The 27,509-nt window shown below is 39.8% G+C and overlaps 2 protein-coding genes across 3 annotated transcripts; one reads left to right on the top strand and one right to left on the bottom strand.

Annotated features, from left to right (window-relative positions):
• Positions 1–310: 310 nt before the first annotated feature.
• On the bottom strand, positions 311–3,135 carry FAAP24 (FA core complex associated protein 24). The gene is made up of 4 exons (XM_027899208.1): positions 2,523–3,135; positions 1,582–1,721; positions 1,132–1,284; positions 311–580 (listed from the first exon to the last, which is right to left on the bottom strand). Exons 1-4 carry the CDS (start codon positions 2,632–2,634, stop codon positions 338–340), a joined length of 648 nt encoding a protein of 215 aa, XP_027755009.1. The 5' UTR covers positions 2,635–3,135; the 3' UTR covers positions 311–337.
• A 786-nt stretch (positions 3,136–3,921) lies between these two features.
• On the top strand, positions 3,922–27,228 carry CEP89 (centrosomal protein 89). Of its 2 annotated transcripts, none has more exons than XM_027899205.1 (19): positions 3,922–4,011; positions 5,829–5,935; positions 7,145–7,300; positions 7,841–8,036; positions 8,766–8,871; positions 10,304–10,332; positions 11,014–11,068; positions 11,800–12,042; positions 12,418–12,560; positions 12,904–12,954; positions 13,934–14,017; positions 14,824–14,927; positions 15,702–15,817; positions 16,400–16,580; positions 17,415–17,582; positions 18,187–18,328; positions 19,211–19,300; positions 24,566–24,735; positions 26,971–27,228. In XM_027899205.1, exons 1-19 carry the CDS (start codon positions 3,973–3,975, stop codon positions 27,206–27,208), a joined length of 2,418 nt encoding a protein of 805 aa, XP_027755006.1. In that variant the 5' UTR covers positions 3,922–3,972; the 3' UTR covers positions 27,209–27,228. The 2 variants fall into 2 exon arrangements, with proteins under 2 accessions (XP_027755006.1, XP_027755005.1); XM_027899204.1 differs by having other exon boundaries at positions 10,301–10,332.
• Positions 27,229–27,509: the final 281 nt, after the last annotated feature.

Below are 27,509 nucleotides of genomic sequence, written 5' to 3'. Positions count from 1 at the left end.
AGCTACATCATTAACTGCCTTACCCTTCCTATCTTTAGTCCTTGAGGAAAGGTTGGGGTGAGGGTCTTTGTAAAATAAAACACCCCTCAATTCAAGTCAAAACTTTCTGTCAGCTAACTAAAGACCCATCCGCCCACAGCAACCTTAACTTGCATGGAAATGAGTGTGTGCCTTATGTTCTTGATCAGACCACTGGAATACTTGTAACAATTAGCCAGCGCCCTCCAGCTGTTGCCAGCCATGATTATAAAAATACATGATTATTAAACCCAAAATATTATTATTCCCAAGAAAAAAACCAAAACATACAAAAAGTCTTTATTCGCAAAATAGCGCGTCAGGAACAGAGAAAGGAATGAATTTGCTGTGCTGCCGTGTGTCCAACCACTCGCTCCAGCTCGCTGATGGATGCGTTACAAAGCCGGTGGATGCTGCCGAAGTGCTGCAGGAGAAGCAGAGCTTTCGTTTTGCCCACGCCCGGGATGTGCTGCGTTGTCTGGAGCAGCGCTGGCTCCGCCAGCTGAGGTCGCTGCTTGCGCAGGAAGGGGTTAGAGCTCTGATCCCGGCTCTGCTCCCGCACCTGCAGCCAAACACAGCCGTGAGCCGAGCGAGCAGCAGCTCCGCTTCCAGCCCTCAGCGCCGCTTCTGTCACGGCAAAGCAGCTCAGGGCAGTCACCAGGACGCTTTAGAAACGAGCTCCCTGCTTATCTGTGTGCCCTTATTTTGATGCACTTCACAAAGTCTCACTAGAGAACGGTTTCTTCACAGCAACCATAAATGAAAACAGTGATTTTTGTCCCCTTTTTGGTGCAAAGAAAGGCTAAACAATCTAAGAACGGTTTCCTCAGCCTTAGAGAAAACAAAATCTCCAGTTGGCTTTGACAGAGAACCAAAGTGAGGTTTGCCTAATGTTATCCAGTGGCCCCTCAGCGCAAGATCACATGAAAAGAATCCAGGATCCAGCCCTCTTCCCTCTGAGCTTTACTCCCATATCACTGTTGTAGATTTACTCCTTACATTCAGTGTTGTGCTCCTTTAAGATCCCAGGTATTCTTCCTGAAATGAGTGAGGATCGAGAGCTTTCCCACATCTCCCATATTTTTATATTTGCCCAGTGACACAGACACTCACCAGCTGAACAATGAGCTGAGCTGCCTCTCCTTGATTTGCCACAGGAAGCAACACCATTCCAAGTTCGAGTATAACAAGTTTTTGTACTGCTAAGAAGTACTGACCACTTATTTGGGTTTTCTCTACAATTACAAGTCCCCTGAGATTGCTGGCCTGTATTGAAAGGGTAAAAAGAAGAAAAGGCTTTGTTAATGACAAGCTGATGCAACATAACGGGCTGAAATTCCTTCAAGTAGGAGCTGTCTGAGGCAAATCAGAGAGAACAGAAGTTGTAAAACATTCCTGAGGTTTAATGCAGCACCACCACACAGCTTCAGAATTACTCAGTTGTCAGGTGGAAACGATCTTAAAAGTTTAGCTCCACTAGAATGTAAAAGTAACACAAGGAGAATGTTTTCAGAAGCACAGAATAAACAAATATCAATTGAAACCTTTTTATTTAGCACTTACATTTCTAAACCTCACCACTCTTCGTTTGTATTCATCCCCTGCAACCAAATCTGCTTCAGAAATATATAAAATGCAAGTTCTGTTGGAAAGATGAAAGTCCACCAGTCCCAAGCCATCTTCAAAGATGAGTCTGACTTTCCCTTAAGGTGTGCAGTTGTAAGAAAAAATATAGTGGTTAAAAATATACAATTACTGATACATATAACAATTACTATTACAATTATTTACTATATATATGCTATAAATATATGTTAATATATAATATATAAACAAAATATGTATATATTATAGAAATACTATATTAATATAGAGTATATTATAACAATTATATATATATAACAATTATATAACAAAATAACTATTATTATAACAATTATAACAACTTCTGCACAGCACAACCTTCCTAATGTGTCAATAATCCTCGTGACTTCACAGCGAACTTTATATTCTGTAAAAGCCTTTCTTCTCCTTAAGTAAAACTGAGACAAGCAATCCAAAGCACTGTGATGTCCTGTGTAATGCCAATTAATAGCACCACAGGTCTGTAAGTGCTGTAGCTGCTCAGTAAACTCTGAGCTTGAACAGAAATGCCACATGCTTTCCTGGAAGGATCATCCTGATTTAGCTTGCTGTGCCAAGAGATGACAGCTCAGGTTCAGTATCCATGTAAATTCAAGGGAGTCCAGTGCAGATGAATATCCACAAAGCCCCACAGCAGATTCTGCTGCTTCTCTCCAGTGCTCTGCAGCCATGAGAACACGACAGAGCTGATCACACAGGTATGTGACAGGATCCTTCAGCCTGCTAAAACCTGTACCACAAATCTGGGAGCAGACAGGCAGAGAGTAAAGCATATTCCAGCCATTCTTAACACTGCTGGGTGATAGAGGGGCAATGCTTTGCCTGAATTGTTTGTCCTCTTCCAATTTGTTTGTGCTTACCTTGTAGCTTTTGGGCTATCTCTGACCCTCTCCACTTCTCATTTCCAATCACATGCCCAAAAGGGACAACGACAGATCCTGCTGCCACAGTGGAGTTTGCTTTTGTTGTCATCAGGCTTGCCTTCAAATCTTTACTCCAGCAGCATTTGCACTCTTAGAAAGAAATGTGGAAAGGACAGTAACATATTTTACGAATACCTGTTCCAAACTTATACATTTTAACCATAAACTTAAGATACAGTATTCTCGAAGAGACACTTATCTCCTTCCCCAAGACTCTTTAGAGTTATGGTTAGCATATCAAAACCAGTCAGCAGCTCTGATCACTGGAACACAGGCTGCTGACTTGCAAATTCCACTTCCAGCTTTACCACTAAGTCTGAAAAATGTCTGAATTAAAACACAGGGATGGTGGAAAACCCCACATTGCCTCTCCCATGCCTTCATCCATCCTCCTGGGAGAAAGTCTGCTGGAATTGCAAAGCCGACTCCAGAGGCACCTCCAGCCACAGTTGGTGGGAATCTCCAGACACATTATTAGAAGGGAGTTGCTAGAAGGGATTATTGTCAGGTTTGCCAGCTTTATGTACTGTTCTGACTTCAGGGGCAACTGGGAGTCTGGGAGTCCAAGGCATGATTTGAGCTGCATTCCAACCAGGCTGGAAAAGACCTCTGAGATCATCAACTCCACCCTGTGACCCCACCCTGTCACCCAGCCCACGGCACTGATGCCACATCCAGCCTGTTCCTAAACACCCCCTGGGACGGTGACTCCACCCCCTCCCTGGGCAGCCTCTTCCAATGTCTAATCACTTTCTCTTTAAAGAACTTCTTCCTGATGTTCAGCCTAAGCCTCCCCTGGGGCAGTTTAAAGCTGTGCCCTCTTGTCCTACTGCTGGTTCCCCGGAGCAGAGCCCGACCCCCGGCTCCCCTGTCAGGGAGTCGCAGAGAGTGATGAGGTCCCTCCCGAGCCTCCTTTTCTCCAGATTGAGCCCCCCCAGCTCCCTCAGCCTCTCCTCACAGCACTTGTGCTCCAGGCCCTTGCCCAGCCTCATTGCCCTTCTCCGGACCTGCTCCAGCCCCTCACCGTCCTTCCCAAACTGAGGGGCCCAGAACTGGACACAGCACTCGAGGCGCGGCCTCCACAGGCAGAATCACTTCCCCGGTCACAGACCCGCACGCAGACACCGAGGATGAGCCCGACCCTCCCCGCGGTCCGGCGCTCACCTGCCCGTCCCGGCCCTGCCCTGGGGCTCCCTCAGGGCTCCCTCCCCGCCCCTCAGCCCCCAGCCGGGCCGCTCGCCCCTGGCAACGGGCTGAGCAAGGCGCGCTGCGATTGGCGGCGCGCGGGCCAGCAGCGAATCCGCCGCGCCGTTGTTGCCGGGCGGGTTGCGGGGCTGAAGCGTCCGGGGCGGTGCCGGGTCCGTCTGTCCCGTCCTGTCGTGTCCCGATGTCGTTCCTGTTCAGGAGAGGCCGCCCTGGCCCCTTCGTGAGTATCGCTCGGGGCATCGCCGTGAGCGGGGGCAGCAGCGCAGAGCGGGGCCGTGCGCGGGCGGGACCCCCGGGGAAGGCGGGAGGTGCTGGGGAGCGCTGAGCGGTTTGACCGCGGTGAAAATCGCGGGGGAAAGAAACCCCAGGCGAAGACAGGAAGGTGTCCGGAGGCTGGTGTGCTCCTCTCCGTCAGTCCCAGTCCTGCCTGGCTTCTCCAGTGTCTGGCCCCCGGGCTGGCGGTGCCGCTCCCTCTCTCTCACGGCGATCCCCGAGGCGCACATTCACTGCTCTGAAGTGAACTGACAACAAGTTACAGGGTTAATTTTCTGTTAAAAGAACCCAGCAGACTCTCCTGTGGTTGGTTACGTTAACACATCAGCGGTTGCAGTCGGAGCAGTGTTACAGTAGCTGCTCATGGTTGGCAGATCGCGCAGCTGTGCGGGTTGCAGCAAACACCAGGATCTACCTCTTCTTAGAGGAAAACACTGTTCTAACTGCAACCACTGGTGTGTTACCATTACAAACTACAGGAAAGCGTGCTGGCGTCTTATTAACAGTAAATTAACGTAATGAAATTAACGTGGTGAAATTAATGTAATGAGAGCTCGGGGCAGCCGAAGGTTGCAGGGTTGCCAGCTATGTTATCTCCCAATGCACTTGAGCTGATTGAACTCTTGTTACTAGAATTAAAGTATCGATCCTCTGTTGTTGCCGTGCTTTTTACTCTTAGCTCAGCTGTGTTCCCTGGTGATCACAGTGAGATATCTCCAGTCAGCAGCCTTTAGCAAACAAACCGGTGTGCCCCAGACAGACCTGCAGAGTTCAGGAGCGGTGCATTTGCAAGATAAGGCTGAGTAAAAATGCAGTCTTTGTAGTGCACCATTTAGTTATTTGATGTGCCTCCCCCAGTTAGAGAAGTAAATTAAAGAATAATTTGGGAAGAAAAAGAAATCCCTGTAGAAGAAATAGCAGGAACTTGGCCTGTTTTACTCCATCCAACGGTGATGGGTTTTATTATGGCCTCATCTATTCTGATGCCTAGAGACAGGACAAGAGGCACTGAGCACCAATTCAAACACAGACAAGTCAACTTAAACATGATAAATAAAATATTGTGAGGTAGTTCAACACTGGACCAGGTTGGAGATGCACAAGATGTGAGCTCCCTTCCAAACTCAACTATTACATGATTCCATTCTTTGTGGGGAACTCTGGTTCCACTTTTTTTCTGAGCTGGTATTTAGTATTATTCCTTTTTAAAAAAAGTTACTGTGTTTGCTGCTAAAACATTCATTAGGTCTTTTCTAATTCAGATTGAACCTTTGACTGCAAGACTCTCAGTGACAGGGTCATTTGTCCATCTCATACTGCTGTGATTGAGGGTTGCTTCTGACTGACAGACTCTAGAAGAAAAGGACTAATATTGTCACTGAAGAAGCATTCCAATATTTTGAAAGAAGTTATTTTCTAGTCCAGTTTTTCTTGTGTATATGCAGGAACAAATGATTATGTTAAAATTCTGCTTTTGCAGACTGTGCCGTAGTGGGTAGAAAACCTCCATTCGTGGTTCTCACGTAAATTCCATTTCTAACCTCCATTAGCAGCTGTTCATACATGTTAAAAAGTTAAATTGGAACCATTTCAAGTCTTCAGTTTGCATTAATTGCATGTCATTGCTCTTCCTCTTTATATATTATTTTGCATTGTTGGTTTTTGTGCCTGTTCAGTTCTTTTTTTTATTTTTTTTATTTTTTTTTTTTTTTTTGTGATCCTGAAAAGTCACTTTGTCAACTAATTTTATTTTAAATTGTTTAGAAACACATAGCTCATGGCCTGGTCCCTGCTGCCACCATAGCTCCTAAACCTGCAGTTCCCCGCACCCCTCCCCCTCGTAGTCCAAACCCTTCTCCAGAAAGGCCCAGGTATGTTCTGATGTTTTTGGTGGTTTTTTTTTTCCCTTCCTCGAGTATGCTATAACCTACTAGAAATGCATGATTAAAAGAATCACATGTCCTTTCTGCAGTATTTGTATAAAGCTTTTCACAAAACCAATATATTTTTAAGTGGGTCTCTTCCTCTCTTTTTGAATTTTTCTTTCACTCCTAAGTGTGCTAAATATTTAGGATAATAATCATTAAGAATATGGAACTCCTGTGAGTCAGTTAAAGACAAATGGACTGTTTACGGTTAGGGTAGTTTTTAATTTGGCTGCCACAGTAGATTCTAGAGCTGCAGCAGCACTAGTGCTGTGAGTCAGGAAATTTTAGCTCACTAGAAAACCATAAACTAAATGTTATGGTTTGGCTTCTTTTAAGTCCCATGACAGGGGCTTAAAAAACTGTCATAATCCATTTGATTGGATGTAGCAATAAAGGCAAGTCACATAGAGAAAAACACAAATCTGTTTTTCTTCTAAGTTGTAGCTTATTACAGTTTTTAGTCTATATTTTCTCCATGTTTAGTTCAGGTTTGTTTGTTTTCCATGGTCTTTCTAGTGTCTCTAACATTCCTTCTCAATCCTCGTTCATTTCTTCTTCCTTTTTGACCTCCAGTTGTTTTCTTTCCATTTAGAGTCCTCACCATTTCTCTGCTTTAACCTTAGTTCCTACTAGTTTTTCCTCTTCATCATGTCCTTTTCCATACTCCACAGTGTCCCACAAATAGGCACTTCTGTTTACTTGTCCTGGTTTGCAGTTTGCCAACATTTATTAACAACTTCAGAGTCACCAGTAGAAGGATCAGAGTGGTTAATAGAGACAAAGTAGCAGGACTTGGAACACCTTTTCGACTAAAGTGAATGCTAAATGCTGTCAATGGTTGATGTGAATTTTAGGAAAGTAACTCAGAATATTCCATGATTTTCATGCATGTGATTTGGGAAAACCAGGAGGTATTGTGCTTTGCTCTTGGAAAGCTACATGACAATAGCTTGCCCCATTTTGTGCTTTCCTGTGGGAGTTCATAGTTCATAACCAGTCCTGTGGGCATTCAGTGGCCTTTAATGCTCGTTAACTGTGAACACTTTGCTTTGCTTAAGTAGTGAAGACATTTTGCAAAGGAAAATATATCAGCTGTGGAGGGCACAAGAGCACAGTAGCATTGCTTCATCGTTTTTGTCTGTTCTCCTGCAGGTCTGCCCTGGCAGCAGCAATCCTTGCCACAGCACTCACCGGGCGCACTGTGGCTATTCCTCAGCCTCGGCAGAGATCCCTCTCCGAAAGTGATTCCACCTCTGTGGAGCAGGAAGGCTTTGAACCCTATGCAACAGTGACCCAGCTCAGAACAGGGTAGTGTACACTTCTGCTTTGATAGCTCAGGTTGGACACAGAACCTGCAGTGATACAGTTTTACCAAGGAGTTACAGCAAACTCCTGCTTTCTTCTCACCGCGTCATAAATTGGGTCTGAAGTGTCCACGATCCTCGTGCCATGTCTTGTGATGTCATGCATAGAGTCTTCAGAGAGGCAGACTTGGATTGTACAGCAGTCAGAAGTAAAATCACAAATTATTTCTACCAAATGTGATTAACTGAGTTAAATGACCCATGACAGATGTTACAGTTGCATGACAGATGTAACCCTGTGGTAGAATTAGCAACCTTCTGTGTCTAATGTGGCATTTTCTTTAAGATAGAGAGGATCAGGTAGTTCCAGTGTTAACTGTCTGTTTTAGAGCACACACCTAGGCTAGATTCCTAGTTTAGATGTTTGTCAGCTGTTTGGACTTGTATACTTTGTGAGAACTGATGGTTCTACTTTACTATGTTGTTTTTTTTGAAGAATAAGCAGCAGAGTTGAAAGTGGCATTAAATTGCTTTTTACCTGCAGGTCCACCTGGAAACTTGATGGTTGTGACAGATCTCCTGTACAGTCCCTGGAAACATCAGGCCACTATGGTGAAGATGAGGACATGGATACCTTTGTCTCAGATGCTGATAAAGAGGCAGAGTCCAGCTGTCAGAGTAATGAGAAGAGAGAAGAAAGCACAGATGCTGTTTATGCTGTTCCCTGCAAAAATAAAAAGGTAGGATTTTAAAATGTATTAATGTTTTAATATGTTAATGCACATGTTAAATATTTCTGATGCTTTATGTTCTCTTCTTATTCTTCAGACATTTATTCAGTATTTATTTCACATGCTTCTTTTTGTGATTCCTTTACTCTTACATGAGTAAGCTTTGTTGGTTCTCACAAATTCCCTGTCTCTGATTATAGGAACCTTTTCTTACTAGGAAAACACTGCTATTGTATATAATTATAATGCACAATTTAGCCTTGTAAAATGCCCAATAATTTATGTTGCCACGGTACTTACAGAGTAGATGATTTGTTCAAAGCATTTGACTCTTAAATGGTGAAAGCTTAGTTGATGTTTCAGTGTTGGGAATCAAATGAAATAAATGTTTCTGTCTTATAATTTTGGATTGTCTTAACCAGCAATGCACAGCTCAGTACTCCTAAGGCACATATAAAGTTGAGTCCAAAATGATACAAAAATTTAACAAACAGGAAGAGGTACCTGAGTAGGAAAGAGGCAATAAAAAGCCTCTTCAATAAAAACCCAACACTAGGGAAGTAGAACCATCAATCTTTTACATTTTGGACTTGTGGTATGTATTGTAAGAAACCAAAAAAACACCCCTAGGTGTAAAGACAGTTGTAGACTAAGGATTCAGAGAGATGTCAATGCACAAGGGCTATTTTAACAATGATACCATGATTTAAATAGGCTTGTTTTGTTTTTTTTCCGTAGGAAGAGTTTCTACCATCTCCCACCTCTAACACTGATGAGAAAGAGGTTCCTTCCCACGAAACTGAGTCTCAGATGGTGGTGGATAAATCAAGTTTGGAAATAGAAGGTAAATAAAGCTTACTTTTACTTCAAAATGCCATATACCATAGGGAAAGTAATTTTTGAATAAAATAAATGTAACACTATGCAATAATGGTATATCCCTTTTTTACAAGAGTGATTAAAAATGCTATTAACAATAATTTTAAGTAGTTACAGAACATTAAAAAATGCATAAAGAGGGAAGATTGGTCTGTATTCACTGTGGAGTGACTTCCTAAGTATCCACTATTAGCCAGTGTAAAAAGAGGAGGGGGGAAAGGTTTTGTGAATTCCGTCTTGTCTAGTACAGTCATTCTCTACTATAAATCCAGTGAATCAATCCAATTTATGCCCTGGAAATTTGGAGTCTTACTGTGCTCAAAAACTGGGAAAAATTAGGAACTACAGAAACTACCAATGTTAAAAAAAAAAAAAAAAAAGCTGGAGATAGAGGAAAACATTTTTGATCAGTCATTTTCCTTATATGGAAAAAATGCCATGACTGAAAACCATCAGGAAAAACTTTTGGGCTTTTTAATAATCAAATGACATGATAGTAGTTGGTATTTATCCTTTCTACAGAAGTTATATCATCATTGCTGTCTTTTAAGGTCTGGGCCTTAAAACTGTACATCAGGTCACAGAGGATATTTCTAGAGAATAGAGCCTGATCTTCAGGCTCAAGTTGTCACCCTAAGCTCTGAATTGTTAAACTTCACAAATAACTCTTTTGCAATAAGTAATTTCATTAGATCAGGGACATTTGGGTTGTAACTGGACCTACCATTAAACTGTTTTCTGGTAGCAATGCAATATTGTGGAGAAAAAATTATAATAACACAGCAGAACCAATCTACCTGTGCCACAGTTCTGTTGCATAATTGTTTTGTCTGTTCTTTTAAAATCAGGAAACTGGGAAATGAGAATTAGTTCCAGAGCTGGAAAATGCAGTTTTTACAGTGGATGGCAGTACTCTGTAGCTGTTGGATAGAAAAGAGAAAGCAGAACTGAGTCTGTTTTGAAAAAAAATGTTGTCTTTCTAAGTTTTATTCATGTTGGATCCCAGTGGTTTTTTTTCAGTATTGTTTCAGTGGAGTAATTTGAAAAGTTTTGTAGAGAATAATATCCAGAAAGAATGGGTTGCTTTGCTAAAAGCATTTGGGAAATGAAGGCATTGAACTGAAAAGAACAGGATATTAGAACATCATTTCTTCCCCACTTTCACCTACACAGTGTGAGGGAAAGGAAGGTCTCACATCAGTGTCCTGACACGCCTTGAAAGGGGTAGTGGAAACTTAGTGAGCTCATTTATTTGTGGTGTGGGGAGGACTTCCTTACATGTATTTGCAGTGTATCATATGTGTGCATGCTTATTTACAAATAATTACAAATAATTTTTTTGTACTTACAAATAGATTTTGTTTCTGTTGACTGAAAGGGCTGTTTTTCTTTAGCAGAAGACCAACATCTTGGCCTGAACTTAAAGGTAAGATTTAGATAAAGGTTGATTTATGATGTGTTTTGGAAAACAGGGCGTCATAAAGAGCTGTTAGTTTGCAGTCACTTAAAAGAAAATTAATTTGTTGCCACTAGGGAATCATGTTCACCTCAAGTAAATATATTGGAGTTCTTTCCTAGTGGAAGAACCTTCCAGAAATGTGAAAATAAATACTTTTTTTTTTTTTTTACAGCAAAGCAAGAACAAAATTCTTCAACTTTGAAGAACATTTTCCATTTTAATTTATTTGCTGATGCCTAGTTAGGGATTGACAGTTTAAGTTCATATCATAAATGATTAGTCTAAAGCTTATTTTAGTGGGAACAATATCCATCCTGTTTGGTCAAGAGCCTTTAAGTTTATGGGACTTTTATCCCAGCCATAAAAAAAAAATATTTTGAGAAGTGTACATTTTTGATGACTAAAAATAATAGTGACAGTTTCAAATGCCTACAAGTGACTGAAGGCAGGGATAAGTGACAAAATGATGGCAAGATTAGTGAGAAGTTGTGTATTATCAGCAGTGAATCCAGCCTTAAATTCTGTTGGTATAAAAGAAACACCTACTGAAGTTTTGTTTCTGAAGTTCTCCAACAGTGATGCTGTTCAGAGAACTTCAGGCAGGGTGACTGTTAAAGCAAACTGTCTCATTTTTTATTTCTCTGCTAGGAGGAAAAACCATTAGCTGACAATCTGATACGTGAAAAACCTCCACCATCCCCAGGTACTTTGGATGTTTCTATGCATTTACCACACATCTTCACTTTAAAAATAGGCATTTTTATATAAACCCGCATTTTTCTGCCTGTATTTATGTGTGTGTGTGTGAAAGTACTTTCCTGTGCTGAGTTACATTGATGGTTATGTGCTGTTAGGTTATACTGGCAAGGCCAAAATTCATTTTAATGGGTCAGCTGTTCATCCCACACAGAGGGAAAGGAAAAACCTGGAATTGTGAGCCACTGTTACTGATGCAACAACATATCCACAGTTTGGCAGATAATCTAAAATTTTACTTTTGTAAGGATTGTCAAGTAACTTCAGTAACAGATCATTGAAACTGTTCAGTGGGAAGGAAGGTAAAGCTTTCATTGTACAGGTGATTAAAATAAGGAGGGATCAGGAAGACTGACTGGTCCATGCAGTGAACATTTTTGTCTCATCTCTTTAGCCCCTGATGCTTGAGAGATCTGCTGCCACTTTCTTCCCAATTAAAGAGGGAATGTTTTCAGTGTCTGAGAGAAAAGGTGGGATCTTGCAGCCACTCCACAGCTCTCTCCAAACTTACTTTTCTAATTCTTTCTGGTCTTATCTTTTGGGAGCCACGAGCTGATTTATATCTTATAAAGTACCACTCATACATAATGCTGATATTATTAAAAATGGGTTGTAATTTGCTGAAACTCATGTTCTAGTCTGAAAATAACTGACATCCCTTGGGCTGTGGCGTTGCAGATGTGTCTGTTCGGGCAAGGCAAGCACGGGAAAATGTGACTAAAGACAAGTTCAGAGAGCTGAAACAAGAAAACTGGGCCCTGAGCAAGGCAAACCAGGCTGTGCTGCAGCAGCTGCAGGGAACAAAGCAGCAAATGGAAGAACAGCAGTTACAGCTGAAGAAACTAGAACAAGAAAACAGAAGACTTAAAGAACAAGAAAACAGAAGACTTAAAGAAGCTGCAGAGAACTCACCCAGAGAAGGTGGGAGAAACCCAAGAGCCATTCTGTAGCTATCTGGTTTGATTTTTCTGATTTCTTACAACCTGTTCCTCTAGTAGTAGCTTTGAAGTCATTGATTTAGGCAAGTATCTGTGGAGAAGTAGTTTCCAAACAGTATTTTCTACATCTGTAGAAATTTTGTCAAGGAATACTTATGTAACCATGAAAAAAAATTACTTGGTGGTTGGTTTTTTTATTAGTCATTTTTCATGGGATTATTCCATAACAGTATTTTGAGAGAAGTTCTCTTATTATTCTAGCTTATTGAAATTATTTTTTTTCATTACAATTAACAAATTGCTGTGAACATTTCTTGAGTTTTGATCGAACTTTCTTGTTGAATATTTGTTTTAACAGAGGAGGCAACAGAACTACTTTCTCTCAGGCAACAAGCACAAGAGCTGGTAGATGAAAATGATGCTTTGAAAATGGTGGTCCATCGTTTAAATGTAGAATTAAGCCGCTATCAAACTAAATTCAGGTCACTGTCCCAAGAAGAGGTGAGAGTCTTGGTTATAAAGGCAGTTTCTACTGAAATGTCCCATTGTTATTTCATCTTTGAGGTTTTTATTTTCTCCAAGTTTGTTACGAAGTCTACAAATTTCACAGGCTTTTCCTGAAATTTGAAATAAGCTTTTATCATTAAGTCTGACTTGAAGAAGTCAGGATTATTCTCCTGTATTAGTAAGATACTGAACTTCCAGTTTTGTTGACTCTGAGTGTGTATTAAACATACAACACCTGTAATTAGAAACATCAGCTTTGTTGTGACTGCAGTTGGTAGTTGTTGGTGCTTCAAAAAGCAGGAAATAATGTCGGTATCTTTTCAAAAATCTGCTCTAGCAGGTAAAGCTGAAAAGCTTACCCATGAAAGGCCCACCACCACCATGGCTGGTAAGTCAAATAATATTTTCCCTTCTCTGTTTATTCCTTTCTAAGTAACGATGTAGAATTTCTTTACTGGAAACGAGATATTCAGGATATTATTTACTTCCTCTGCTGAACTATCACAAACTAATAGAATATAATAAATATTCTTTATAAATACAAGTAGAATATACTTTGGTTTTGTTGCATGAAAAGATGAAGGGCAGAACTTTGCAGAATGTGCAGTAAACTACAGAGTGCACAGTCACAGAGCTGGAACTGCTGACAGGTGCTGTTGGCCTGAGAGTCAGAAGTACCTTCTTCACTTACCATTGTCTAGCATGTAGTTTGCTTCAAGGCCTTCCAAGGTCTACTGCTTAATTGTTAATCTCCTTAACTGTTCATCTCCTGAATTGTTAATCTCCTGCTGTTATTATTTTTAAGATGATACTAAAAGAAAATAGAACATTTCAGTGATTCTCATGGTAGGAATGGGCATGGCTCCACTAGGCAAATAATCTGTGAGATTGAATGCATTTGTAGTAGGTGAAAGAGTTTCTCCTTGAAATGCTGATCAGATCTTACATTTTCCTTCCTAATCATTTCTCAGAACTGTATTGTACAGCAAAATGCTCCTGCCCTGTCTCTCTAGCCATAATAGCCAGTAACCACATATTATTTAGTTTTAAAAATGCAGGTTTGAGAATGTAAAAATTCCTTTCCCACTTGCTAATGAATCTGGGGTAATTTTTTTACAGATAATATTCACTGTAGTGTTTCAGTGTTGGTTTGTATTCATTTGCATCCACACTCTGCTGTTAGAGCTGCTTTTTACTGAAGTGTGCCAACATAGTGTCCAGCTGCCCTTTTGTCTGCAAGTCACAGATGAAAACCCTTCACAGCTTTTAAAAGTAGTAATTTATAGCAGGAGAAGTAAAAAATACAGATGAAATTATTGCTTGTAATTAATTTGTATGTATTGATTTTTTCTTAATTTTCTTTTAAGTTGGATATGAAGTATTTGTCACCTCTTCTCTTGGCTTATGAAGACAGAATAAGAGAAAAGGAAGATTTTATTCTTGAACATGAGGCAAGTTGCCATTTAAAATATCCAATAAAGTGGAAATAAATGGCTGAAATTTTTTTGAAGGGATTTCTCAATGCTGTTTTCTGCCTAAAATTTGAAGTGACTTTGTTTTACTTTTCCATGCATGCTTATTGTGTCTCATCCTTCTTGACTTGCTGATTTTTGTCAGCCTGTTCAGCTTTAGAAGTGGCCGCTCCACTGAGAGGTGTAAGATGGGCTCTGAAGAACAGAGTAAATTATAAACACAGTGATAGAAAGAATTTACCACTGTCATCCCTAATGGGGATTTAGTGCTCTGGAGAGCTGCTCTTCCATCTGCTTGTGGGTATGAAAGCAGAACTTTCCTAGACTTTAAAAATAAATTTATTTCCTCCAAAAAATTAAACCATACAATGGGCAGAAAACACCAAGGATTTTATTACTGTAAATTCCCTGTCTTGTACCTACCATATTCAAATCCATGTCAGTCCTTCTGAAAATATATAGTGTCATCTAGTAATTTCCAGAATTCGGTTTTTTAAATGCATATTTTAAGGATCTACAACTTGCAAAGATGTGGCACAAATCAAATATCAGCATTCTCTTTAATCAGATATTACTAGATTGATGAAACAAATTAGAAATCAAATATGCTCATCTGAATTAGAGATGATTGAACAGTGAGATAATATGCTATTAAGTTAGGGATTAGAAACATGTAGGTTTATAAAGATTTTTGTTGATGTAAAAATTACATTACAAACAAAAAAATTACATCAACCAAAATACTTACCTCTAAAGAACGTTATGTGAAATCCTTTGTCTTGCAGGAGGATATGAAGAATTTTAAAGCACGAGTTGAAGAGTTGGTGAAGGAGAACGAAGACCTGCATGAGCGATTAAATAAAAACAACTTTATTACCTCTACAGAATGGCAAGTTATATTACTGGAAATTAATTTAAAAGTTACTAATTATTTTGCTTATTGCATGCAAACTTTGAAGATACTGTGGATATTTTTTGTGTCCTTGGCTGCTTATACACTGTCCACAAATTTCTAAACACACTTTGACTAATACTCTCAACTTTTTAAGCTCTTGCTAGAACAGCAAATAGTTTCTTAAGTGTTTTTTGACATCAGAAGGGCTGGTATTGTTTTTCTAAAAAGCTGAATTAATACAAGTTAAAAAGCAGAGGGTTGAGTTCTCTGCTCAGGAGAGTTCATTTTAAACGCTCATCTTCCTCACAGGCTCATAAGGCTCACTGGCCCTGTTTTTCTAGGGATCAAAGCCAAGTAAATCCAAGTGCTATCCAAGATTTTATCACGTTTTGAAAACAAATCTGCTTCAGTTACTGTTTACAATGCTCTCTCCAAGATGACCTCCTGAGGTTGGAAGTCCCTTCAAACCTTTTCCATTCTCAGATGCTGCACTCCTAATCACACATACTGCTTTTTCCTGCTTTCTATAGGGTTTTTTTGCTTAGTTACTCAAAAGTTTTAAACATTATTTAAAATAAATTACTTTTTGATGGTTGTGAGTTCATGTCACCAATAAGATTACCTTAGGTCCTGATATTGCTTCCAATGAGAGTTTCCACTTTGTCTTTAAAAAGGTGCAAATAAGATTTTTTACACTGTTGAATGTCAGTTGGGGACATAAGCTAACATTTGAATTATGTTCTATTTACAAGCTGGTTATCATTGCAGGCAGCAGCTGCAAACTCAGGCCAAGCTGGTCTTGGAAGAAAATGGATTGTTGATGGAACAGCTCAAAATCCAGCAAGCTAAAGCAAAAGACACTCACAGACAGCACATTCAAGAAGGTAAAGTGCTTGAGTTGCCAGCCATTTGACTACACTACTGCAGATTTGGGGGTTTTTGTGGGTTTTTTTTGTTTGTTTTCTGTTGTTGTCATTTTTGGGAGGTCTTGGTTTTGTTTGGTTGGAGGTTTCTTGCAACTTTCTATGTGCCTAAAAGTCATTGCTGAATGTGGGTGACATTAATATGAGATCAAGCTGTGGATGTGAACTGAGACTGAGAAGAATGTCATTATCACCTATTGCCACTGAACAACATTTTGACTTCTGAAAAAGTGACAAGAGTTGTTAAAAATTACTTTTTGTAATTTAAGAGCACTTTAAACTGAATCAGAATTTTTCAGAGTAAAATGATGTTTCAATGATCCTATAGCTCTGAAAAGAAGCAGTCTTGAAGCTTCGGCACTTTACCAAAACAAGTTGCTTGAAACAGCAAAAAATAAAATCCAAACAAAATGCAAACTGACAAATCCACTGTTGCTATGAACAACTAGGTATTAACACAGTAATGGTTTAGTTGCAGTTTCACTGGGTGATTGAATTAGTTCTCTTATACCCAGTTGATTTTGGTTTTTTCCCTCCCAAAAGCCTCAAAGTTGACCAAACAGATCGTAATCTTAGAAGGGAAGAAACAGAGCCAGGAAGAAGAGATAGCAGAGTACCAGAAGCAATTGGAAGCTTTATGTTCTACCTGTGAAGAGCTGAAAGCCCAAGTGGAGAGCAGAATAGCAGCAGAGGAGCACGTGGCTTTGGTGAATGATTTAAACAGGTATGGCTTTCCCTGTGGTGCTTGGAGAAACAATTCTGCAAAGCATGGACGTGAACAGAGCTGCACTCTGGAGGTAGGAGGCCACTGGAAACTGCTGCTGGTAATCCAGGAAGGCAACTACCAAAGTACAAAGAAAGGGAAAGGAGTATTTAAAAAATACTGTCTTGGTTTTTAGGGACATTTCCAATTTATGGAAGGACATCCCAGATCTAGAAACATGGGCAGGAGTGTTCCTACCATAGAGAATGTCCTGCTAACTGTACTATTTTAAACAGTAGAAGAGGAGGCATTAAAATTATCATTTTTTTCAAATCTATTTATTTCTATAAATCCTATAAATTAAATATTCTCGTTCTTTTGTTCTCCTCTTTGGGAACATGTCAAAAGGATCCTGAAACTCTAAACTGGGTGTTCTGAGTTTCTCCAGTCTTTACAATGCAGAAACACCAGGAAACAGCACAGCTCCAAAGTGCTGCTGTGCACTGCCTGCACAGTGATGTTTTCCTGAAGACATCCTGTAAATTTGTTTGCTTCCAAGCCTTTGGATAGTGCTGTTTTGTGTCTTAGGAATTTCTCAGACCTTGTATTTTGGCATTGCTGATAATGGCTTTGGAGAAAAAAAAAAAAGAAAAAAAAAAGGAATACATTTGGGCTCCGTATTTTTATAATTTAAGTAAATGATTTGAGAAAGTAATACCTGTCTGATGTCAGCACTGAACACGAAGCATTCTCAGTGTGTCTTTCACACTTTTAACAGGGTAATCTTAGTGTAATTTAGGTTTTCAGTGAGTTAGGGCTGTACCTGAGCCCTGTCCCTGCTGTTGGGTTTTGCAGGCGGTTACAGGAGGAGCAGCAGAAGAGGCGCAGTGAGGTGGAAGGGCTGAAGGGAAGGGTGGCATCACTGCAAGCTGACAACAAGAAACTGCTCCTGGAGAAGAAGAGCTGCGTGGCTGACTACAAGGACCTGCAAACTGAGATGGAAATGACACAGAAGACAAACAGGTCACACACCAGTTTCATTTTCTTGTTTAGAAATACTTGTCTTTCTAAAAATAACAGCAGAAATTGTCTGGCTTCCCATAATGTTTTCTAAACATACTTTTGTCACATCCAAAGGCCTGGCTGTCAAGATTTGCTGACCTTTGTATGTTTTCATGCTCACTTTTCAGTGGCTACAGGCACATTAAGAATATTTCTTTCCTGTAGTAGTTAGCAGTATAAGTTAGCTATAGCAATGAATCATTTGTGTACTGAAAATCAGGCCTTGTGCACTATTTGCAAACCTCCTCATGCACCCAGATTGCTCAGAGATGGGCTCACAGTACTTTAAAAAATAAAACCAATATTACTGTTATATTTCTTGAGAAATATGAGCTTGTAGCCATTGCACAAACTGTTCTTTTGAATCGTTGTTCTGTTATTCAGACAGCTTATTGTAAAGAAAAACAGCCCCAAAAGTGGGACATGATAACTTTTGGCACTGAAAATATTGGGAGCCAGTGCATTTTTAGCAGTATGTTTGATTGTTTGAGAGTTGTACATGTTGATTTGCCCCTGATGCAAGTTTTTAATTCTGTTATTAATTCCCAATCTGTTCATTTTGTAGGCGACTAAAGAAGAAAATAAGTGTTTTACAAGTGCGGCTGGAGGAAGTGACAGAAAAAGAAGTTGTAGGCCATTATTACCTAACAAACCTTATTGGTCTGGTGGAGAAGATAGCTCAGGAACGTGATCACCTTGTCTCTTTGGTAATTACCTTGAAATTATTAATATTGCTTAATTATCATTTCACACAATGTAGTATCATTCCCCCACCTCAAAGTTCAGTATGTCAGTTCAGCTACAGCTGCTAACTCTTGTCTTACCCTTTTTTAATTCATTCATTGAATTAAATCATTGAAATTCATTTTATGCACATTTCATCCAGAAGAACAGGGACAGCAGAATGGTACAGCACTAAAAAAATTAGCCTATATTCTTACTTACTGAGGGTTAAAAAAAATCTTGAGTCAGCAGCTGTCAAAATTATTCTTGTATTGCACTGTATGATTCAGCTGCCTTACAGTAAATCAAACTGTCACCTACTGAGCATGAAGTTCAGACTCCAGCAGGCCCAGGTAATTGGGACTTCTGGGAAGGGAGATGTGTCTGCAGTGATATGGGTAGTTCAAGGTGCTCAGACATTGCTGAGTCCAAAAGCTGCTTCATTCTCATTTGAATGCTTTCAGTGGATTTAACAACTGAAGCCTCTTAGAGTTTTAAAATGATTTCACTGTTCGTACCACCTGCATTTTTGTTTTACATCTGGGAATGTAGTGCCTATGAAACAGTGAAAAATGGGATCCCTACAAACATTTCTCTGTAGAAAAATACACAGAATAGTTAAAGTTTACAGTATTAGTATCCTTTCAGAATAATACTGTTTCACAGTATTCACAGTCAGTTGACAAATTATTAATCAGCCATTAAAAAAGAATAATATATAAAAAATAAAAGGACTCGTTTTCCGCATTGGTTCTTCAGACTATGGGATTTCAAAAATGGAATTGCTGTGTCTTGCTCAGTGTCAGTGTTTTGTCTGCCCTAACATGATGGTTCCATTTAGTGATGTATCCACTGTGTGGTTGCAGGCCAGATGTTTGGAAAATGAGAAGCAAGGTGTTCTCAACAAAATGATAGAAGGCAGTCTACGCTTAGGAAAACTAGAAGAGAAAGTTAAGGTAAGCAGTGTTGCTAAGCTCGATATTTATTGTGTTTTGGGTTTTCTGGGGAGAAAAAAGAAATCCTTCATGAAATATCTAAATGCATGAAACACTACCCTAAAAGAGTTATCTAATTGAGCTAATACAGCCCTAAAATGATTTTAGCATTTTTCACCCTCATTCATGTCTATCTTCCCTACAAAGACAGTGGCTCATATTCTTGTTAAATACAGATTTTATGCAATTTTATTGATCTGTGTCTAAGGGATAGAGAAGAGGTTTGCATAAAATTAAGAACATTCACTTGTAAATTTTAAGTGCAAAACCAGATTTTAAAAAATCCTTAACCCATCAACTATTAATGGAAATCAGAAAAAAAGTCTGTAAATAAAGTTCTTAAAGTCAGCTGTTTCAATTAACAAAAGCAAGACTAATCTACTTGCAAAACCTTTTCTTTCTTCATTTTTGTCAGTAAAGCAGAGAGCTTAAACAGTCACACAACACCTACAAATGTCATGTTCTCTTTGGTTATTGTATTAAGTGAACTTTGCTAAAAGCTGGTATAATTTATTTGCTGTTTCAGGAAATCACATATTGGGTAACTGCCCTGTATCTTGAATTTCAGGATAAACCTCTTCTGAGCTATTTAGGTGTAATCTGTCTCCAGTGATAATACTACTTAAGACACATTCATTTTCCTGCCAGGGTGACACAGCCATTGATAATGTGAGTGTTAGCTATTTCTTATCTCACCAAAGGTTATTGTGCCTTGGCTTTCAGCCACCTGCAGCTATTTCCTCCAGATACAAGATAAGAAATACAAATTATATCATATGGACTGGAGCATGGAGTCCTCAGGGTGTGAGGAGAGAAAAAGCTTCCAGCCTACAGCTCTGAGTTACTTCCAAGTGCCTGCAGTGTGAATCTCCTTCTTAGACACAACTAGACTTTTTTAGACACAACTAGACTTTTTTTCTGCTTTTTAGACACAACCAGGTTTACTCACATTTCCCTTTTGCTGAGTTTGTTGCCTTGTGTCGCATCAGGAAGCAGCTCATCCAAAACCTACAGCTCAGATGCATTTTGTGTGTCTCAAAAGATTTTTCTGGGGCTTCTTTTTCCGTCCCAGTAAATATTATTTGAGGGGAGGAAAGAAGGAGGGCCTTGTGGGACAGCCCTTCTGCACCAGACACACATCACACACCCATGGACAGAGGGTGTTCCAAAAGCTGCCTCTTCAGTTCCCTTTGGATCCCTTCCCTCTGATCTCAGGTCATCTGTGCCTTGCACGTAAAAGTAGGTCTGGTCTTCTGGTCCAGAGTTCTTCCTTTTCATTGAGGCTTTTGAAGAAAGGAAATTAATAAAATCCTGTATTTTTTTTCTTTTTCATTGCAAAGGCTCGAATTAAATCAAGGTCTGGCAGATCCGTTATGAAAGGCAAAATCACTGTGAAAATCTTTAGAGCTAAACAACAGGTTATTGCTAAAATAAACCCTAAACCTGTATATATATATTTGTATACATATACATTCGTATATATAATATTTGTATACACAGCTTTATTATGTATTTTAAACTGTGTATGCTTAAATTATGTAGTGAATTAAAAGTGATTCTCTTTATAAATACCCATTTTTAGTTTGGGATTTAGCAATTAATGCAAACAAACTGTATAGAGTCATTCACTGTGCAAAACCTTTTGTAGGTTATCAGTACAACCACAGGAAATTTAGAGAGTAGTAGTAGAGCAGTAAGTTGAATACAAAATAAATAATTTTTACACAGGAACTATGTTAAGGAAACGCACGGCCTTCCTTTGACTTCATCTTTGTGCAGCTCTGTCTCCTGGAGGCAAAAGGGACAGTGAACACAGAAATATCTATCTTAGAGTACAAAATTGTTACTGGTGAGGAGAAAGCAACAAAGGTTTGTTCTTACCACTTCCTGCTGATGGAGGAACTGTGTGAGTCAGAACTGCCTGTCCCTGTTGCACAGTGTGTCCCATACTCCTGGAAATCAGTGCTTAGGCCAGCATGTTTGAGGGTGACTGTTCCTGTCACCAGTGCTCCTTCACTGTCTCCTATCAACACTAATCTGGACTTTGGGAGAAAGGTGCTTTGGGTCTGAAACCAGGAGGCACTGGGTTTATTTAATTCCTGCTGCACACGAGGCTTTTCAGTCCAGAGTATTCCTTCTCCTTTGTTAGACTGGAGATTTTTCCATTGTGGGGCCCTTGGGAATTCATGGAGCAGTGCTGGTTTTGTAATACATAAGAAAATGTTTCCATCATTTTGTCAGTCCTAAAGATGGACTACTTTTTTTCCAGATTTTTAAATTATCAGGCAGGATAACATGTAGGAATAAGGATGCTTATTTACTGCAGCACATAATACAACAGCTGAACTTTTCCCCAGACTACTAACATCGATTTTGTTGGCTTTTGAATTTAAAAGTTTCTACATTTTACTCACATCCTCTTCACTGAGACAGAGTAGAGGTTTCAAGAAACTGAAAACAAACCCTTAACAGACCAGATATCGTGTGTTTGTGTGGAAATTTTCTTTTTCTATTAACAAACACCATAGTACTGTCTGACAAAACTTTCACTAAATCTTCTGAGTATATAGGCTGTCACTTTTCATCTGTCACAGTCCAGTTGTACTGGGAAGGTTATAGGTACAAGCAGTGTCATCATCTACTACTAACAAGGAATTTCCTCCCCTTGCTTCCATAAATGATTTTTTACACAGCCCTGAATATAATTGTCAATGAACTTAACTAAAGTATTTGTAGGTGACATTGGAGACAGCTGGCAATGTTCTGTAGCACACAAAAAAACTTCATCAGTGTTCCCATTACAGGGCTATTCTATGAGAATAATATTACTTTTTGTAGACAATTCCTTCAGATGGCCCTTTGCTCTCTTTCGGAACAGACAATACCAATTTTACTGGTGAAGGATTGGAGAAAAACAACACATATTGACAGGAAATAGCTTTGTTGCCTCAACCAACAATCAGATCGTTACACGTACCATAGCCAGCAGCCTGTGCTTGTAGAAATGATGTTTTGTGGGCTCTGCAGTCAGAACTGTCTGCTAGTTTGTAGTTCAGTACTGGAGGTGTAACAGAGCTGTGGTGTCCAGGAGTACACCTTCCAAAAATGGATTAGAAGAGTCTCAATTATACCCTTTTCAGTACCAGCAGCTGCATCCATGACCATTCCTCATCTTGCTTACTCTACACTTGATGCCATGACCTTGGACCTTTCCAGCTCTAGAGGAAAACACATCCAGCAACATGTTATCATCCTCTTCCTGTGGTGTTATCTCCACCAGTCAGTTTACTGTTACCTGCCTCACTTCCCAGATCATTAATAGCTTATGTGGAACAACTCAAAGGGAAGGCTCTGTGAGTGCCAGCAGCTGCTTGTGCCAGTGTGCCCAGACCTGCCCAGGCTGCATTTTATGTAGATATTATTATAATCCACCCACAGGAGCAGATCACAACTGGGTATCCCTCTGGTTTCAGGCCAGAAGATGATGGTGCACTTTTGCCCTTTGTGCCCCACAGATTTTACAACTGTTCTACACATGGCTCCACTTGGCAAAGGAGGAGCAGAGCCCCGAGAGGCAGCTGTGGGAGATGAGGAGCCAGATGGCTTGAACCATCTCAGGCTGGGTACAGCTTAAAAAATACAACACTCACCTTAAAACACTCCCTGCAGCTGGGAGGTCAATGACCGGGCACGAAAAATGGGTTTCACCAACACTACCGGCTGCTTTATCAGCCTTTGCTGTGATAAGAAATTCTCTGAAGTTATTAATTATGGGCACCTGCCCATAAGTAATGCTCTCTGAAATGCTCTCTGCATTTCAGGTCCCTGTTGGACCTGGGTAAAGCTGGAGAATGTAATGGCAGAGGGGGAAGTTGTGCTGTTTCCCTGTGCTCTGCCCTTCCCCTGCTGCTCAGAAGGGACTTGTTTGGCATTTCAGTGCAAGCACCTAACTCTGCATTTTGGAGACTTCTCTGGGAATCCAAATAGTTGAAGGATGTGACTGGTTAACTTGCAGGCTTCTAATTCTTTTCTTAGAACTGGCAGGGAAAAAGCTAGGAACCCCCCCTCCTGTGTAAGTCACCCTTAAATATTGAATTACTAATGCTCTAGGTAAATATTATTATTTATTATTATCCTATGAGCTCTAAAAAAATAAACTCCATGATGACACATTTTACAAAAGCTAAGAGGGAAACAGTTTGTGGAAGGGATTATATAGCCTTATATACAGCATATACCTAAAAATGCCCCCCCTTTTTTTTTTTATTCCTCCAAAAGGCAGATTCAGTCTCTCTGCTCTGATTCAGATGAAGATAAAACCTTAGTGAGTAGCACCTTAGGTAAAACTTTGTATTACCAAGACATAAATAGCAGTATTTTCAAAGCCTCACTATTAAATAGTTTACAGTTTTATTAAAGGAGGTGCTTCCATCCCCAAACTCTGTCCGATCATCTGTAAGAAATGTCACATTCTGCAGACAAAATAACAGTTTTAGCATTCTGCTTGTAATCATGAGGAAAAAAGCTAATACTGGATTTGGTTTCTGTCAAGAGCAGCAGCATCCAGACAATTGTAACAACACCCAAGCCATAGATTTCAGTTCCTCGTGTGCTCATGCAATTTAATGGGGATGTAATTTCAGAAAGCAAAATAATTCTGTATAAAAATGATTTCTTACTTTTGAGGTGGGACCAATAAATTTGGTTATTAATTAAGCAAAAAATCCCTCGTGCCTCACTGAACAGAAGCACTATTCTGTGAAGAAGCAAGCCAGTTTAAAAACACAAAGCTATTCTTTTCCTTCCTCATAGTTCAATTAATATTGAACAACCAACAAAACGTAAACACTTTTTCTTGGTATGTACTGCTAAATATGACTGCTGGACAAGTGGTAAGCAACAGGTGCTGTAATGTGTAGCTTTGCATCTTGGGAAATAACCCCTCTTTTTTTGCAGCTATTTCTGTTCACTCATAAGACAAACGTATAGCATGGTATTCACTGTACACACTGGTGTTATATACAGAACAAAATGAAGTTTAGTACATTCAAACTACCAAATAGGTTAAAAAATCCATAATGCAGCCCACCTGACATATTTAAGCAGGGCAGAACTGATGTATAATTAAACTGCAAATCAGCGTCTCCAGCTGTTTCTGTTGCTGGCAGTGACTTGTCCTTATTTCTCCTGTAATCCCATTTTTCCTATAATCTTTACCCCTTACAGGTGTATAAAAAGAAAGCAGCTGGGAAGCTTGGGGATATCAGTCTGAGGATGAGTGAGCAGGAGAAGGAATTTGCTGGGAAGGCTGCTCAGTATGAGCAGGAGATGAAGCACCTGCAGCGTCTGCTGCAAGACAAGCAGGACACCCTGGCTGAAGTGCTGGAGCAGCAGAGGTGGGTGAGGCACAGGCAGGAACTGCTGTTCTCAAGAATTCTTCTTAAGAAGAGTATTAATCTGAGCCTAATCTTTGATGATTTGAGGGGGTTCTATAAGTCAAGATGTATGTTAGTTTGTTTAATAGCATCTTCTGCTAAAGGCTGAACACTTGCCCATCCACACTCCTCCCCAGCTGTCAGAACAGTAGGAAATGAAAGGAATCTCGTGGTTACACTTAAGGTTTGTTTCCTTTTGAATCTTCTTACTGAGAAATGCTCAGTCATCATTATCACCTACCTTCCCTTCAATAAGCTACGCTGCACCTTGGAGATAAACAAAGCTGATGATGCAGTCCTTGGGTAGAAAAACAGGGTCATAAACATTTCCAGTCATATTTCACAGGCCACTTACCATTAGGAGTTTTCTAGGTCAGAGTTTATTTCCTAAGTCTTCTGCAGAGAAACAGTCCTTGGAGATAGTTGGAGCTGCTGTGCTTTGGATGGAAAATGCAGGTGTGAAAGTGCCTTAGACTGTCCTTGGGACAGGGTGAACAGCAGAGAAGCTGTGCAGCTGTGCACAGGCTGGGGAGCTGCCTTACCTGTGGGGTGACATATCATGTTGGAACCATGATGAAAATTGTTGATCTTTGTTATAAAGAATATTTAAATAAACTCTTACAGGAGAGATGAAAATTAATTCTTGAGCTGGCAGCCCAAGTATAAAATTAAGGCATAATTAATTTAGTTCAGCGAGGGCAGAAAGCTCTGTCTTTTGTAAAGAGGAATCTGCTTTCAGAACCTGCTTCTGTTAACTTTTCCATCCTCAAACATCAATCAGTACAGCACTGGCATTTTGTTTACTCTCAACAAGATACAGAGCCTTACATTTTGGCTAGGTTGGAGTTGAGTGGAAGTTTTTATTTTTACTTATTTATGTTCAGATACATCACCATCTCTAAAGGCATCAGTTTCCTTGCTACTCAAGTAATTTAAACCCTGTGGACACTTTCAAAACTAGTGTCTTTGAACTAATTTTTCTTCTACAATCACTTGAACTGAAAATGAACGCCTTATATTAGTCCCTCTCATCCCATCTCAAGGGGAAATACACTTTGTGAGAGCAAAGTCATCTACAGTTTTGGTGGTTTAAAACTGAGAGATTGCTTCCCCACAGCTTTTTAGCAACTTAGCAGAAATGAAAAGTTCCAGCTCATTAATTGTGGCCTCTCACATCCTTGGGCAAATTCTTGGGTTACTTTTAGCACCTGTACTGCTTTTAACTGCTACCTTTTGCTTTAATTCCATTTTTAATTGTCACTGATCTCCTCCACTACCAAAAAATCATTCCAAGCAATAAATGCAAAAATAATCTAAAGCCCTTCTCTACAAGGCTTCTTTTTTATTTCTTCCATGTGTATATCAAGCCAGAAGGTGAAACACAAAGTGGGCAGGTACTTCGTCTGGGCCACTTTTTACCACTTCATTCTCAGGGTGATCAATCACAAAGGGCTCTCAACACATTTATGTTGCGCATTGATTTGTTTCTCATTTTTAGAGCCTGGCATTGGGGAGAATTTGTGTAGCAGGGTAGCTCTGCCCAGTGCTTCAGGCAGTGCCCTGAAGGGACTGTATTAGTCTGTATAGCATTCAAATTTGTCTGCTCATTTTCCGTGCAACAGCTTCCCTTTCCACCTCAATTATCTTGATATCCTTATTTTTTTGTACTTTGAGACATAGTGGAAGTGAGTTAGAGGAAACCCAAGAGCTTAACCTTGACCTAACATAACCTGCTAAAAAGCCTGTGCTGGAATACACTGTATTATGAAATCATATTGGCTTCCATGCTTAAAAAAATAACCTTTTCCTTAAGAAAGACACTAAATAATTTGTTCATTTATGCTTGGGAATCAGAGAAATGAGCCTGTGAGGTTGCAATGCCTTAAGGACTGTCCTTCCCTGGCTTTATCTCCCCTCCTGGTTTACACCACCTTTGTTTGGCTTCCACAAAGAAGCATTAGCTGAGACTTGATCCAACTTGTTACATGGATCCAAGTGTTTCTTTTCTGGTCACATCCTCTCTAGCATTACATTTAATGGGCTTTTTCAAAAGCAAAACGGACATGAATTTTAATCAGGTAATTTCAAGCACTTAAATACAGGCCATTTTCTAGTTTGCTTATCCACATCCTGTAATTCTGTACTGCTGAAACACTGTTAAAATTAGGATTTCTCTTTTTTTTTTTCCCCCCCTAGGAAAACGGAAGGGGATCTTGAAATCATTTGGGAATCCACAACCAAAGAGAACAGGAGAATGAGAGAACTCTTACATAATTCCCTGAGGAAGAACACCGTGTGGAATGCTGTCACAGCTCGGGAGCCACACTTTGATGAAAGCTCTCAGAAGGACCTCGTTTACAGACATGATTTTAGCTATTGTGATGTGAAAACTTCATCCCCTACTAAAAATGAATTTCAAGATGAATCTCAGTGAGAAGAATCAGCATCTCATCCTGAAAGGAGAACTCAGTGCCTGAATTTGACTTTTTCAGCGACACAAGATATGATGGAACATTCCCCCCCTTCAAAATGATTGGATTTTTAAAAATCCAATGTCATAACAATGACAACAGCATATTCTCCAGCTGGACCATCAGTAGGGGAAATCTAACCTGAAATATTACTTTGATATTTGAAGAAAAGGCTATTCCTTGTTAAGACAAAATGTGATCCAGCTTTAAGTTAACGTGAAAAGACAAGTAACCAGTTAACAGGGTAAAATTGGACTGGAGAGC

This window comes from Empidonax traillii, unplaced genomic scaffold, assembly GCF_003031625.1.
Source record: "Empidonax traillii isolate 1590-97213 ecotype Southwest subspecies unplaced genomic scaffold, ASM303162v1 scaffold650:size632282, whole genome shotgun sequence".
Taxonomy (NCBI): domain Eukaryota; kingdom Metazoa; phylum Chordata; class Aves; order Passeriformes; family Tyrannidae; genus Empidonax; species Empidonax traillii.
Note: the sequence above shows the minus strand (reverse complement) of the source record. Positions and strands in the feature narration are given on the sequence as shown.

What these genes read in the sequence shown, in the direction of transcription:
- CEP89 (XM_027899204.1), top strand. Translation starts at nt 3,973, where the DNA reads ATGTCGTTCCTGTTCAGGAGAGGCCGCCCTGGCCCCTTC. An exon ending in GAGGCCGCCCTGGCCCCTTC is followed by an intron (nt 4,012 to 5,828) that starts GTGAGTATCGCT and finishes TAAATTGTTTAG; the next exon opens with AAACACATAGCTCATGGCCT. An exon ending in ATGACACAGAAGACAAACAG is followed by an intron (nt 17,583 to 18,186) that starts GTCACACACCAG and finishes TTCATTTTGTAG; the next exon opens with GCGACTAAAGAAGAAAATAA.
- FAAP24 (XM_027899208.1), bottom strand. Translation starts at nt 2,634, where the DNA reads ATGACAACAAAAGCAAACTCCACTGTGGCAGCAGGATCTGTCGTTGTC. An exon ending in GATAGCCCAAAAGCTACAAG is followed by an intron (nt 1,722 to 2,522) that starts GTAAGCACAAAC and finishes GCACACCTTAAG; the next exon opens with GGAAAGTCAGACTCATCTTT. An exon ending in GAGTGGTGAGGTTTAGAAAT is followed by an intron (nt 1,285 to 1,581) that starts GTAAGTGCTAAA and finishes CTTTCAATACAG; the next exon opens with GCCAGCAATCTCAGGGGACT.